This window comes from Otolemur garnettii, unplaced genomic scaffold, assembly GCF_000181295.1.
Source record: "Otolemur garnettii isolate 467f Iridium unplaced genomic scaffold, OtoGar3 scaffold00193, whole genome shotgun sequence".
Lineage (NCBI taxonomy): Eukaryota > Metazoa > Chordata > Mammalia > Primates > Galagidae > Otolemur > Otolemur garnettii.
The window spans coordinates 1,304,800-1,320,045 of NW_003852588.1; the positions used below are offsets into that span (position 1 = coordinate 1,304,800).

The 15,246-nt window shown below is 33.6% G+C and overlaps 1 protein-coding gene across 7 annotated transcripts in view; it reads left to right on the forward strand.

Moving 5' to 3' along the window:
- Window positions 1-15,246, forward strand: part of ANKRD12 (ankyrin repeat domain 12) — a 116,723-nt gene that overhangs the window by 47,217 nt on the left and 54,260 nt on the right. For all 7 annotated transcript variants that reach the window (XM_023507608.1, XM_023507610.1, XM_012812177.2 and 4 more), the window contains 3 exons: window positions 2,074-2,220; window positions 4,868-5,068; window positions 11,695-11,837. In XM_023507608.1, coding sequence (XP_023363376.1) covers window positions 2,074-2,220; window positions 4,868-5,068; window positions 11,695-11,837 — 491 coding nt within the window. The remainder of the gene's footprint in view (window positions 1-2,073; window positions 2,221-4,867; window positions 5,069-11,694; window positions 11,838-15,246) is intronic.

Here is a 15,246-nt window from a genome sequence, read left to right on the forward strand (position 1 = left end):
GATGTAGCATCTAATTTGGATTTTTGTTTAAATAGTTGGAGTATACCTAATTTGTTTATTCTTTTCCAAAATATAACAATCGTATCTTTGATCATTTGGCAGCATGGCCTTCTAATAATGAATTTATAAGTATTTTTTATTTTCACCTGGGTTGCTTTGGAGTGTATTTTTTAAAAAAATCATATTAAAATTCAGTTAAAACAAAAAAAGTCAATTGTTTTGCAGATAAAAAGGCCAAATTTTCCCCAAATCTGTTTTAAGGATACCTTTTTTTTTTGTTTTCCTCTCATCACTAGATTTTACTTCTTTTCCTTGAACCATCTTTTCTATTTTCTATAAAGTTTTCACAATGTTAAATATTTTATTTTCAGGTGAGAAGTACAATTTAAAGATTTGTTATTCAGATGAAAAACCGTTAAAATAATAACTGTGGTTTTTCACTAAATACTAGAAAGCCATAATGTTTAGTTACATGTATTAACTAGAAAGAGTGAATATAGATTTCAGGAAAAAAATAGGCTTCTCCAAACACATGTGTAGGACTTTAAAATAAATTTAGTAGTAAGGTTAAATGCTGATATTTATTGAATTTATAGTAAATTGGATCATTAAAGAATGATCTTAATTATATGACACAAATAAGGACATAAGAAATTGGGCCCAGGAGTTGGAGGTTACTGTGAGCTGTGATGCCACGACACTCTACCCAGGGTGACCGCTTGAGGCTCTGTCTCAAAAAAAAGAAATAGGAACATAAAAGATTATACTGGAAATATTAATGATTTAATGAGTTGATACTTTTGTTTTTATGTAAAAATCAAATATTTCATGAAGTGGACGTTCTAGGAGCTATAGAGTTTTTAATGATTTGTGGGCAGCAGAGTTTAAAGATTAGGACCTTTAATTTTTCTAGGCCATTAGAATGCCAATTTATCCTAGTTAACTTAAGTGATACGTTGAAACATTATTTAATTTCTTATGCCTACTAATAATACCAGATTTTAATTAGTTTCTTGAGACTTGCCAGATTAATAAATGCTGATCTCCTAGATTATTCTAACTGCAGGCCACATCTCTCTGAATGAAACCACTGTGTTGACTACTAAGCCTTCCCTCCTCCCACTCATTTTTACTGTTAAATTTATTGTTTATTTTACTCAGCTCCTCTTTGCAGGTACTCTCAAACCTGGATCCATAAATTCCAGATACTGGTATAGGGTTTTTTAAGAAACAGATGCCTAGGCAGGTAATAGCCAGACTTCTATATGTTAGCTTGTGTTATATGTACATGTGTTAACTCTCAGAGAAGTCTTAAAACACAGACATCTGTATCGCTTATTTAAGAAATTTCAGTTCAGTCAGAATTTTCTCACACTAATGGGGTATGCAGGTAGCACTGCCAAAGAATTTTCCAAATAGTTTGAATCTGAGAGCTTACTGTGATGAATCAGATCTCTTTGAAAGTTCTTTATAAATTTTTAGATGTATGTAGGATCTCTGCTAAGCCCATAGCCAAACAGAATCTTTAATTTGCTCATTTTTAGCTTTGATTAATATCATTTCACATGTAACTATCCTGTGACTGGAATAAAATAATTTGGTGTCTTTTTTTCAGTAATTACCCTGTGTGATGAGACCTGTCATAAATATTTAGTTCCTTGAGAGATTGTACAAATCAGTGCTGGAATTAGGAAGGTAATTTGAAGGAGTACTGATGTATAGGCTTAGCAGTAATTAAGAAGAATAAAATTATAATGAATGAAAGAGTTTCAAAGATGTAATACTAAGGAATGTTTGAAATGTTTAAATTTACTAGAACAAATCATTAAAGTACAAATTTTATTAGGAATAAATTTTCAAATGTTATTAATTTTCAGAAAATAATAGAATTAAAAATATTTTTTCAGTGCATTCAAGACAAAATTTATTTACATAATATAATAAAAACCCATTGCTTTTTTTGTCTGGCTACTGCTAATATACATGTATAGCATAAATCAAAAAAGTCATCTATGTTTGCTTTTGAATAACTGCATTTGTTTCAGATTCTTACATTTTTATTAATAATTCCAGAGAAAGAAGGTCCAGAAAAGAAGAAAACAAAAAAAGAAGCCGGAAATAAGAAATCTACACCAGTTAGCATTCTTTTTGGTTATCCACTCTCTGAGCGAAAACAGATGGCACTTCTTATGCAGATGACAGCAAGAGACAACAGTCCAGGTGATACCTACCATCATTGAGTTAATGTGTATCCTTTATTTTCGTCAGACAACTCCGGCCTGTCTTAATAATTATTTTTAACTACTTTTAATTTTTATCTTTTCTTGGATTTAATCAGAATTACTTATACCATGAGTTTGTTATTTTACGATTATTTGTGTGACAGTTCATTTATCAACTGTATCCTCCATTAAATTAGAAGCTGTATAAGAGAAGAGTCTTTGCACTTGTGGACATTCAGTAAATATTTGTTAAATAAAATAAGTAATTTAGAAAGGGATTGATCACCTTGAGAAATCTCTTGCAGAACTATGTCCTTTCTGATTACTTTTTTCATCTTACTTTCTATAAGTCTGCTTCTAGGATATAGTTTTCTTTTTAGTTGACCAGCACCCTGCTGATAAACTGGTAATCTTATCACATTGCTACTTGTAGAAGCAAGTGTGTTATCTGTATTTTATTGCTTAAAATCTACTACAGTCTTCTAAAAGGAAAACATCTGCTGTGTACTAAGTTTATTTCATATTTAATTTCACATCTCCAGTTAAGATGATATGCTACATGTATGTGTGTGTTTATTCATGTACTGTATGCTCCAGAAATAAATTAGAGATGGATTACCAGCAGGACAAAAACAGAGGGAACAGACCAAACAAACTGCTAATTTATTAAAAGAAGCTAAAAAGGTAGATAAAATCCAGTCCCCAGCTAGACTGAAATAGTTACTACTATTCAGCATTGAACAAATACAAAAGAAAAAAAATGTAATTATGTAGTTTTTGTTCAGTGATAACAAGAAAGTAAATCACTTTGGAGAAAAGAAAACAGATTTTGGTTCTGAATTCAAACATCCTTATTTAAGACTCGAGGTAGCATAACGGATCCTCTTGCAATGTACTTTTTCCTTTATTGACTCTTTTTTCTGGGACACAATGATAAATTCCTTAAAGTTTGTAAGTGTCATAATTTTAGTTAAAGCATGAATGTATCTAAATATGTTTTGCTACTAAAAACTTTTTAGGGTTTCCTGCTTTTTAAAATAGAGTTATGTTATAGTTACTCTTAACCTTTTCCACTTTCAACTTGAGAAAGACTGTGGCCAAATTAAAGATTTCTTACAGTGCTAAAATTTTAAATATCTTCTGTCAGATATTGACTTTGAATCAGGTTTAATAGTTAAATGAGAAGACTTTTTTAAAAAAACTGATTTTTTTTCCCATAGTGAACTTTTGTCCTTTGTAGAATAAAGAATATAATAAAACAAGAAACAAAAATCTTACTTCATCTCCAGTGATCTCTGTTAAAGAAGGAGCCACTATTAACAATTTCTCATCTATATTTCCAGGGATGTTTAGGTATAACCATACAGATACACATATATTTTTGTTATAATTTGTCATAAAAGGCATTATAAATCGTTGGCTGTGGTTGGCTTTTTTAAGGTTAGCTCTTAGTTTTCTTTATAAATTTGTATAAACTAGATTGGAAAGCTTTTAAAATATCAAGCTGTTTGCTGTCTATATATAGATATTCTCAGAGTGTAGGGTTAATTGTTTTATTTAAATCTTTAATTTTTAAGGAATTCAACAAGCTAATTTTCTTAAATAATTTGACTATAAAGATTATAATACAGTTAATTGAATCAAGTATTTTCAAGTACCACTGCAAATCAAGAAGTCTTCTAAGCAATGAGGGAGGAGACAGTGATGAATTAGATAGACGAGGTTCTTGCTCAATACATTCTGGAAATATTTAGATAGGAGACTGAAATTGAGTTAATGTGCTTTAATTCCAAAAGATAAACTTTAAACTTACTTCTTTTTAATGAATGAGTGATATTTTAGAACTTTGATCATGTCAGGTTGCAAGACTGATAACTTTCATAGATGTTTTTTCTCCTAGAGCAATTTCTTTTAAAAGTTATAAATATTCAGCATTAGTTAACACTGTGTGTGTGTATGTTTTGAATTCTAAATTGATTAGGAAACCAGTGGGGGGTTTTAGTAGTTCTGAAATGGAGGAGGAGATTTAGGGCATTTTATAGCTTAACTTTCTTATTTTTTGATAATAGAAACTACAACAAATATCAAAATAAAGGTATCAAAGCAAAGCACAATTTCTGTAGGCCTTTTCCCAGGTCACCTGTATTTCTTGTTGACCTTTGATTTCATTTTCATACTAAAATCATGGTGACTTTAATTTGCACTTAATATCAGAATAAAATAACTCCAGTGGTTTGTCTTTGTTAGAGGTGTGTGTTCCAGCCTTCAAGTTTGTTTCATCTAGGTCTTAGAATAATAGCATAACATGTCTTGGCAAAATATATTTAGCAATTCATCAAGTTACCCATTACGCAAACATTTTCAGGGTGCATACTTGATACATTTTTATTACTTTAAACAAATTTTATGAATTGACAGAATAAGACATTTTCTGAATTGGCTCGTGGTACTTGATAAGCCTGAGGGGACTATCTATTCCATGTATTTGGCTCAAGTTATTAATGTATCATTCAGGTCATGTTTTGAATTGTTAGGGTGAGGAAATATTCCCTGTGTTCCAGGAAATTAGTACGTTACCAATAAAAACCTTTAAGGATACAAAATATTTAGCCTAGAACTTTTGTTAACTTTCTTCTTTTTTATAGATTCCACACCAAATCATCCATCACAAACAACCCCAACCCAAAAGAAAACTCCCAGTTCTTCATCGCGACAAAAAGATAAAGTTAATAAAAGAAATGAACGTGGTGAAACTCCTTTACACATGGCAGCTATTAGAGGAGATGTGAAACAAGTTAAAGAATTAATAAGTTTAGGAGCAAATGTGAATGTGAAAGATTTTGCAGGTAAGACAAGCAATTTAAGAACTAAAATTTGAACAGATCCTAGTTAAAATTTAATCCACATTTCTTTATTCCTTTTGCTGAAGTGAAAGACTTCTAAAAGTATTATTACAAAACTTCTGAAGTGTGTATATAAAACCCAGATCTCTATTATAATTTCGTGTCAGTAATAACTTCACAATTTTGTATATTACACTTACATTTTAGTTAACGTATTACATTGTAATTCTTTATCCAATTTAGGTTCTGTTCTGGGTGAATTTGAGTTATATAATGTTTTCAAAGTAGTTAACTCATTCTCAATTCTGTTAAGAATATTTGTTAACTTTGCAGAGGAGAACTGTGAGAGAGTGGTATTGTTATTTTTATTTTCATTACTCAAGTAGCATGCCAGTACATTCTTACTGTAAAGAGTACTAACAGTAAAAGTATGCCAGGAACAATATAGAAATTCCCTTTAGGATTTAACCTCCAGAAAGACTATGACATCTGTGTGGCAAGCTTAAAGTGCTGTTTGCCGAGCCGGTCGCATTGTTCTGGTAACACTTTCCTACCAAGATTTCACCACACCTGGTCATTCACTACTGAGATGAATGATTTACCACCATTGTTGACTCACATTCCACAGAAATACAATTGAATTTAAACTTCGCTTGGAGCTTCCAGAGTGGATTTCCACTGGAGTTATACCACGCTTGAATGGTCTATTTCACCAATATGTTTATGGAAATAAAGGGAAGTGACTAGGGGAAAGACGGAGAGGAGTGGAGGAGGGGTTTGAAGCTGAGGGAAGCTCCATCCACAGCCCAGCACACCATAACCCTGTCTGATGTGATCATTAACCTTTCTGGAAAGTGCAGCTGGCAGTTCTCTGAGGTTGTCATTAGGATGTGAGGAGAGCCACACAGACACTGCACAGACTCCTTACAGGCTATTTGGCTTACCTTGAGCTGCTGCTCTATTTTCATGTGCTAGAAAAAATGAGATTTCAACAGTTTTTTTTTCGTCTTTTTTATTTTTTTAATGAGTCTTCTCCTTATCCACGGACAGAGACCAGCTAATTTGGCCATGAGAAGGAAACTGCCCAGACATAACTGCCTGCAGAGGAGATGTCTGCCTCTTCATTCTCGAGTCCCCTTCCCCTGAGATCTCTCTAGCTAACTTATATGCAGTCTTCCAGAAAAAGAAGACGCATGAAGGAAAGATACCCAGCTACTACCCCAAAAAACTTCCTCATGGCAGTAGTATGATTGCTTAATTAGAAGTTCTCCGAAAAAAAAGGAATTGTTTGAAAGCACCTGGGATGGCTTATTACTTCCAAAAGATTTTCTTTTTCCAGAGTTCTCTTAAGAAGAAAAATAGCACACATTCAAAATGATTCCAGTCTGAAGCACAGTTATTTGCCTGCAGAACAAAAATATTTCATCTTTTTCTGCATATTATACTTCATAGGTTAAAAAGAAAAATGCTTTTTAATTTCTTAGAATTCTCTTCTCATAAAAAGTGTAAAAATATAAAATTTTTCTACTTGTATAATTCTCCCAAAGTATTATCAACTTGGTATACATTTAAATATTAAAAAATGCAAAATCTGAAATCAAAAAAAAAAAAAAGAAATTCCCTTTAATTTCACATACGACAATACCCTATCCCCAGTTTCTTTCTCTTCCCCAGAAATGTTAACAATTAGAGGTTACGCTTTCACTGCATTTTCATTGTCCTATGTATAAAATGAAGATACGTTTAGATAAGACTTTTCAAAAATGAAATTACTTCTGTATTAGTCTGTAGTTCTGCAACCTTAGCTATTAATGTCTTATAGACGCTTCTTATAAGTATATAAAAGGAGGCCTACTTCATTCATTTTTAACAGCTACATAATATGTTGTAGTATAAATTTCTATAGGCAACATTATAGTGAAAATCCATATAGAAACATCTTTGCATATAGATAATGAAAACAGTTAAATAGAAGTGAAATTGCTAAATCAAAAGAGATGTGTATTTAAATTTTTGAAATAGTAGCCGATGGCCAACCAAAAAACTTATATAAATTCACACTATCATTAATAGTACATGAAAGGGCTGTTTTCCTCATGTCTTCACTAAAACTGGGTATTTTCAACTTAATTATTAATCTGAAAAATAGAAAAACCTTAATTTTTTATTTTTATAATCAGTAGTTGACAGTAAACATTTTTCTTGTGTTGATTATAAATTTATGCATATTTTGTGAATTGTCAAATCCACTACTTTGCCCGTTTTCTTTTGGTTTGGTACTGTTTTTAATATGAGAACCCTTCATTTAGACTAGGTTTTATTTCTCTGTCAGGTATGTAAAGATTTTTACTGTCACTTATTTGGAATTCATTATATTAATTATACTGTGGTTTTATATAATACCCATTGCTTTTTTCATTTATGGGTTTTTGATATTTAAGAAAGCTTTCTATTGTAGCACTATATTTTTATATTTCTACTTTACAAACTTTATTTTTACATGTAGTACTATTATACTATACCTGGAATTTATACATTTGGTATGAGGGGGGAAAAGTGTGATAAGTAAGACCTACTTTAAAGAAAGATTAAGAGCTGGGCGCAGTGTGGCTCATGCCTGAAATTACCCACACTCTGGGAAGCCCAGGTGGGTGGATCACTTGAACTCAGGAGTTCCTCATTTTTTAAGTCTATCTTTTTTTTTTTTTTTTTTTGAGACAGAGTCTCACTGTGTTGTCCTCAGTAGAGTGCTGAGGTATCAATAGCCCACAGCAGCCTCAAAATCTTGAACTTACATGATTCTCTTGCCTCAGCCTCCCCAGTAGCTGGGACTACAGGCACCTGCAGTTCAGGTTATTTTTGTCTGTTGCATGCAGCCTTTTCAGCATTTCCAAACAGTAGACTTGATGAACAGTCCCATTAATACAAATTCATAATGAGCAATCCCTCTGGTATCAATAAAGATTAGCAGCATTGTTTTGACTCTTTATTTGGACTGACAGACCATATGTGGTTGTAGTGAATTGGCAGACTTCCATTCTGTACTTTGACTCTTTGTTTTAGGATGGTTTTGGTACACCCATGTTTTATCATCTGTGATAACGTGGCCCAAAACATCATCTTGCCTATCCAAAAGGTCTTGGCACACTTCGATTCTCCTTTGCTTTTGTTGATTGGTGAGCTCCTTCAGGACCATTTTTGCACACCTCTTTCTCATGCCAAGATTTTCCTATTTCTCTGTCAGTGTTTACTTGGTATCCTGTGCTTCTCACAGTCAGCTGATGATTTTGATCCACAATTCAACAGATTTTTGCCATGTTTTCATCGGTTCTCATTACTGGCCACCCTGACCTCTCTTTATCAGTGATGCTTTCTTTCCCCTTAGAAAAATGTTTAATCCATTATCCATTTGTATATTGCTGTTTTCTATATGGCATTATCCCCATAAACTCAAACTAACATGCCCCTGATTTCATTTCTGCTCTTGCCAGGTTTAACAAGAAATTTAATGTTTGTTCATTGTTCTAATTGAAGCTCTGACATTCTCACAATGCACAAACACACAAAAGCAATAATGAACACCACTCAGTGAGACACCACCACATATCAACACAGACACAGCTGTGAGATATTGATATACCAAGATTATGAAACTTTACTGAGCTATTTAATACACTACTGCCAATTGGAAGCCCACAGTCCCAGGTTCCCAAACTTAATTGTCAGACCTCATATTTTCTTCTTTGTATTTTTTAATGTTTCCTAATATTTTTTTTGTGAACATGGTACCTTTTTATTACAAAAGGAATTGAAATGATAAATTTTTTAGTTAGAATATTTTCTGAATTTAATACTTATTTTATCAATAGAACAAAGCCTTAAAAACATAAGGGGTTTGTTTCCTGAAAGAATAATCAAGCTTATTAGTATTTCACCTCCTTTTACCATTCCTTTTCATAGTTCAGATGATTATAAATTGTCAAGTTTATATTTATTGGATAAACTTATGTAGTTAATACTTTTGTCACATAATTTAGCCGAGTTGAAATACACTTGACCCTTGAACAACACAGGGTTGAACTGCGTGAATCCATTTATATGAAGAATTTTTTCAGTAAATATATTGGAATTTTTTTGGAGATTTCCAACAATTTTTAAAAATTCAAACTGTGTAGCCTAGAACTATTGGAAACATTAAGAAAAAGGTATGTCATGATATAATATATGTGTAGATACTAGTCTATTTTGTCATTTACTGCCAAAAAATATACGCAGATATATTATTAAAAAGTTAAGGGTGGCACCTATGGCTCAAAGGAGTAATGCATTGGCCCCATATGCTGGAGGTGGCAGGTTCAAACCCACCCTGGCCAAAAAATAAATAAATAAAAAGTTAAAATTTATAAAAATTTGAAGAGAAAGAATATCTGCCTGAACAGGTTTTTAATGTAGATTAAAAGGGCCTTATTCTGGAAAAATATTCGAGAAAGGACATTTATTAGTAAGGAAGAGAAGTAAGCACTATTATTTGGGACAGGAAGGTATAAGCTAATTCTGTGTTTTGTGCAAATGTAGTTAGGTTTGTGATCAGTATTTATCGATAAAGTAACTTGCTAACTCCTCCTGACCTTGACAATACAAGGTAATCACCAGGGTCAGTTAGGAAGGCCTGGAAGAGAACTCCTTTCTAGATTGGTTCCATCAGTGCTTTGCCCCTGAAGTCAGAAAGTACCTTGCCAGCAAGGAACTGCCTTTTAAGGTTCTTTTAATATTAGACAACACCTGTGGCCACACAGGACCTCTTCATGATAACACCAAAAGCGTTAAAGTAGTCTACTTGCCCCCAAATACAATGTGTCTAAATCAGTTTGAAGATTGGAGGATCATAAAGATCTTTAAGGTTACACATGGTATTCCATGGAAAAGAAAAACAAAACACTGACAGAACATTAGGAAAAGTCTGGAAGGATTATATATACCATTGAAAAAGATGGTATTGTAATAGAAAAGGCTGTGAAAGTCCAGCATGGTGGGAATTCTAGCACTTTGGGAGGCCAAGGCAGGAGGATTGCTTGAGGCCAGAAGTTTGAGACAAACCTGAGCAAGAGCAAGACCCTATCTCTACAAGAAAAGAGAAAAATTAGCCAGATGTTGTAGTACACATACGTAGTCCAGCTACTTTACTAGAGCCTGAGGCAGGAGAATCACTTTAGCACAGAAGTTTGAGGTTGCAGTGAGTTATGATAATGCCACTGTACTTTAGCCCAGGTGACAGAGCAAAAAACCTGTCTTAAAAGAAAAAAAAAAACCAGGCTTGGCACCTGTAGCTCAGTGGCTAGAATGCCAGCCACATACACCAAAGCTGGCGGGTTTGAATCCAGCCCGGGCCTGCCACACAACAATGACAACTACAACCAAAAGATAGCTGGGTGTTGTGGGGGTCACCTGTAGTCCCAACTACTTGGGAGGCTGAGGCAAGAGAATTGCTGAAGCCCAGGAGTTTGAGGTTGCTGTGAGCTATGATGTTGCGGCATTCTACCAAGGGCGACATAGTGACTCTGTCTCAAAAACAAATAAAAATAAAACACCAAAACTTTGAAAGTTATCAAGCCCCAAACAGTAAATACCTGCTGAAGAAAACTGTGTCTGAATGTTATGTATGACTTTCACAATATTTACCTCAGAGCCAATCAAGGAAATCATGAGATTATGGATATGGCAAAAAAAGTGGTGTGTGAAGGGTTTCAAGATGCAGATTTTGAGAAAGTTTAAGAGTTAATGGAAATAACAGAAGTATTAACAGAAGATGACTGAACCATTACCCAATGATGAGGAGGATTTAGAAGAACAGTGCCAAAAACAAGTTGACAGCCTGGCAGAGGGGTTCCAATCACTCAAAAATTTTTTGACTTTTTTCTTTTTTTAATGACAATGGGCCTCCTGTTATACAGGCATTGGACTAAGGTAAATGGTGGAAGGAGGGTTGGTATCATATAGAAACATAACATATTTAGAGATCAGAAAAGCAAAAAAGTCAGAAATTACCATGTATTTTTTGTAAAGTTACACCAACTGTGCCTGTCTCACCCACCTTTTCTTCTAACTCCTCTAACTCTTTCATCTCTGCTACTCCTGAGCAAGAACAACCCTCTTCTCTCCTCATCCTACTGTGCAAGTGTCGAGGATGAAGATCTATGTGATGGTCCATTTCCACTTAATAAATAGTAAACATATTTTCTGTTTCTTATGATTTTCTTGATAACATTCTTTATTGTATATACAATATATAATATGTATGAAATACAAGATAAATATTAATCAACTGTTACTGATTAAGCTTCCAGTCAGCAGTTGGCTATTAGTAAAGCTTTGGGGGAACTGCATGAGGGTTGGTGCCCCTAACCCTCACGTTTTTCAATGGTCAACTATAATACTATCTTGAACAATCCTTCAGTAAAGTTAATGTTTTTCTTAGATATTTATTTTCAGTGGCTGCTGCTTTACTCATTTTTCCTTTTATATCATGTGAAATTTAGAATTCACATGTCACACGTAGGTATGTATATGAAAAGCATGTAGCTTGAATTAGTGCAAGTGAATCATATGTCAAATTAATATTCTGACTTCAGGTTGGACACCACTGCATGAAGCTTGTAATGTTGGATATTACGATGTTGCTAAGATACTTATAGCTGCTGGAGCAGATGTTAACACACAAGGGTTAGATGATGACACGCCACTCCATGATTCTGCCAGTAGTGGGCACAGAGATGTAAGTATGATAGAAAAAAACAGTAATTCACATTTTTAAAATACAAATTCAACCCATAGTAATTTTGTTCATTTTTTAGTTATTTGATCTATGTCATAATTTCATTAAATCAACTCATCTATATTTTTCCTTCTATTTTCTAACTTATAGTTCAAAGTCAGATTTAGTCTTTTCATAAAATCTACTTAATTTGCTAATTGATAAACTATTTTGGCAAAATTTTCATTTCAAGACATTTCACTTCAGAGATACTGGTTAAAGTGTGCTTTACGTACAGTACAAATTTAATGTCATGCTACCTGTCTTTTAAAATGCATTTTACTTTAATTGAGACAAAAATGGAATTTAGACTGAAAATAGATAGAAGTTCAGTTCTGACTTGGCCAGTTTACTAGGGTGTGATGATCTCTGAATCTCCATTTCCTCATCTTTAAATTAGATAATAAATAATACCTATCAAAAGGGGATATTTTAAAGGAAAAAAAGACACTGTACATATAAGCACATACTGAAATCTAAAATGTTACAGCAATGTCAGAAGTAAACGATTAAAAAGCTGCCTTTCTATTGCTGTATTTCAAATATACCAAAATATTTTTGAACTAAAATTTAGATAAAAATGCTTTATTTTTCCATTGTCAGTAAAAAAGTTTTTTTTTTTTGAGGGAAGAAAAATGTAATCTGTAGCTATTAATTTTCTGAAGTTATTCCTTGCTTATCATCAGACTGTCCTTCCGGCTCCCTGGGCAATCTATATGAGCCTGTATGATAGCAGATGCCACGTCATTGTTTACTGGTGCTCTTGTATAGTGTCATGTTTCCTGCCCTAGACTACAAAAACCAGGCATGCAGACGTTTTGTGTTGTACAATGTTATTGACTCTGGAACTGCTTGTCATATAAGAAATTCTCAATACATTTCGCATTGCTATATGTGTTAGTAAGTGGAGAGATAGTTAGGTGGATGGATGAATGACTGACTGAGATGAATGTTAAAACTTAATCCGTAAGGCCTAACGACATATAGGGTACATTGCCTCTTTGTCTTAGTTTATCAGAAACTGATTTATTTTCTGGCTATGATATTTTAAATACTATACCTTTTGCCCCCCCCCTTTTAAAGCATTATTATTGATTGTTTACCAAAGATGAGTCATATTCCTGTAAGTGTGATATATAAAAGTTTCCTGATTTTTCAGTATAATTTTAAGAATTATGCTATGACTAAGACATGGTTTCTATGAATACAAGTTTCTAAATATGCACATAATTGTAAAATATTTCCAGAAACTGACCTTTGAGCTCATGTCTTTATAAGGACTCAGGACTATTTCCAGTGGGAGATTGGCATGCTGTTTTCAAGGGACCTTTCCTTTTCCTCCTACTAGCATGCCTAGGATAGGAGGAATCACAATTCACGAGCTTTGAGAGCTATTTTCTCCTTGTTCTTTTACATATGCCTAAGGAGGAGGGAAATGAGAGCTACCAAAAACTTGTTTCTGTACACGTATGTCTGTTGTATCTATTACATGGGTCACAACAAAAGTTTTGAGACAGACTATTTTATGGTCTTTATTTCACTTCCAAGGAGCACTGTTAACAGCATCCTTTCTGATTCATCATGTACGTTTCAACTTGCTTGGCTAACTGATACTGCTGACAGAGCTTCATTTGTTTGTGTCCATGTGAATTTTACATTTCTTAATTTTTATTTTATCTCAAAACTTTTGTAATGACCCACATAAGAGCATCTGCCAGGATTTCTTTCTCTTAGTATTAGTCATGACAACTTTAACTATCCATAAGTGTTTCTGAGATAGAAGAAGCAGAAAGATAACAAATTTATCAGCTCTAAATTGTTTATAAGGTAAGAAGGGATCAACATAGCTCATTAAGAACCTAATTTTTGATCCGTTTCCACATGCATAGTAGTAATTCATCATACACATGTTTATGCTAGCCTTATTCCTAATTCTATTTTAGATATCTTTTTGTCTTATCATTTTACCTAGTTTTAATTTATTGCCCGTTAAATTGTAAGCAACTTCAAGTTGCCTTAAATCTTTTTTAGAATAATTGTTCGCATGCGTAGATGATCTATAAAATGGTATATATTTTTTGGTAACATGTTTGAATCAACTGTACCTGACTTATCATAGGCATGTAATATTAATTGATGACTTCTTGATGAGTGTAGAAAGCTGTTAGCAATATCAAGATCCTTAATTTTGTTTTCTCATTCTAAGGCTGTAGTCTAATAGAATAAGCCCCCAAATTTAAAAGTTCAACTCATAAAGATTTTCAATATAGTATTATTTATAATGACTTAAAAGTCTTTTTGCCTTAGTTACTTCTCAAACCCTCTAAAATGACAGTAAGGGGAAATTTTAAAGGATCTAGACCCACAAGGACAAGAAACAGGAAAAATAGAACACCACTATTTAAGAAGGTAGAATTTTAAAGGAATGAGCAATTACTGACATAGAACAGGGTTTAGCAAATTTTTTCCATCAAGGGCCAAATAGTAAATATTTTAGTTTTTTCAGGCCATGTGCTGCCACCTCCACCTTTGCCTCCCTTTTTCTTCTTCATCTTCCTGTCTATTCTCTCTTCCTTCTGCTTTGATAGTCCTTTAAAAATGTAGAAACTTTTCTTAGTTGGCAGACCACATTTGGCCCATAGGTCATAATTTGCCTACCTCTGATTTAAAAGAAACAAAATTCTAGAAAAGCTAAAATTCAGGAATTAATGGCACCAGTTAAAACTTCTGGAAGTACTTGTTAAAATAGGACTAGACGCTGTGTAGTGACGCACACCTGTGATCCCAGGACTATGGCAGGCCAAGTCTGGAGGATTAGTTCAAGACTAGCCTGGGCAACATAGTGAAATCCCATTTTTACAAAAAATTTTTTAAAGTCGGGAGTGGTAACACATGCCTGTAGTCCACCTACTCAGGAGGCTGCAGTAGGAGGGTCCCTTGAGCCTAAGAATTAGAGGCTACAGTGAGCTGTGATCTCAGCGCTACACTCCAGCGTGGGCAATAGAGCAATCCCCTGTCTCAAAAAAACTCAAATAGCTCTGAAAATTGGGGATTGGATCAGGTTTTTCAGCCCTCATATTCCCTTCCAAAGCCTACACAGCCCAATAATTATACCTTTCCTTCCCTGGCAGATGACTGGAATATGGAGATAAGTGTTAGGGACAGTTGTTTTTCATCTGCAGACTTGGAAAGCTAGTTCATCTTTTAAAGTCATAAACTTGTCCAATTTGATAAAAATTAATAGACAAGGGAATAAAACACAGTTGAGATCATGGGTACCATTATTTTGCTGTGCATAATGTTCACTTTTACCTAAATTTTTGAGAGAAATAAGGATATGTCTTCTACATGGGTAGTACTAATTCCGTAT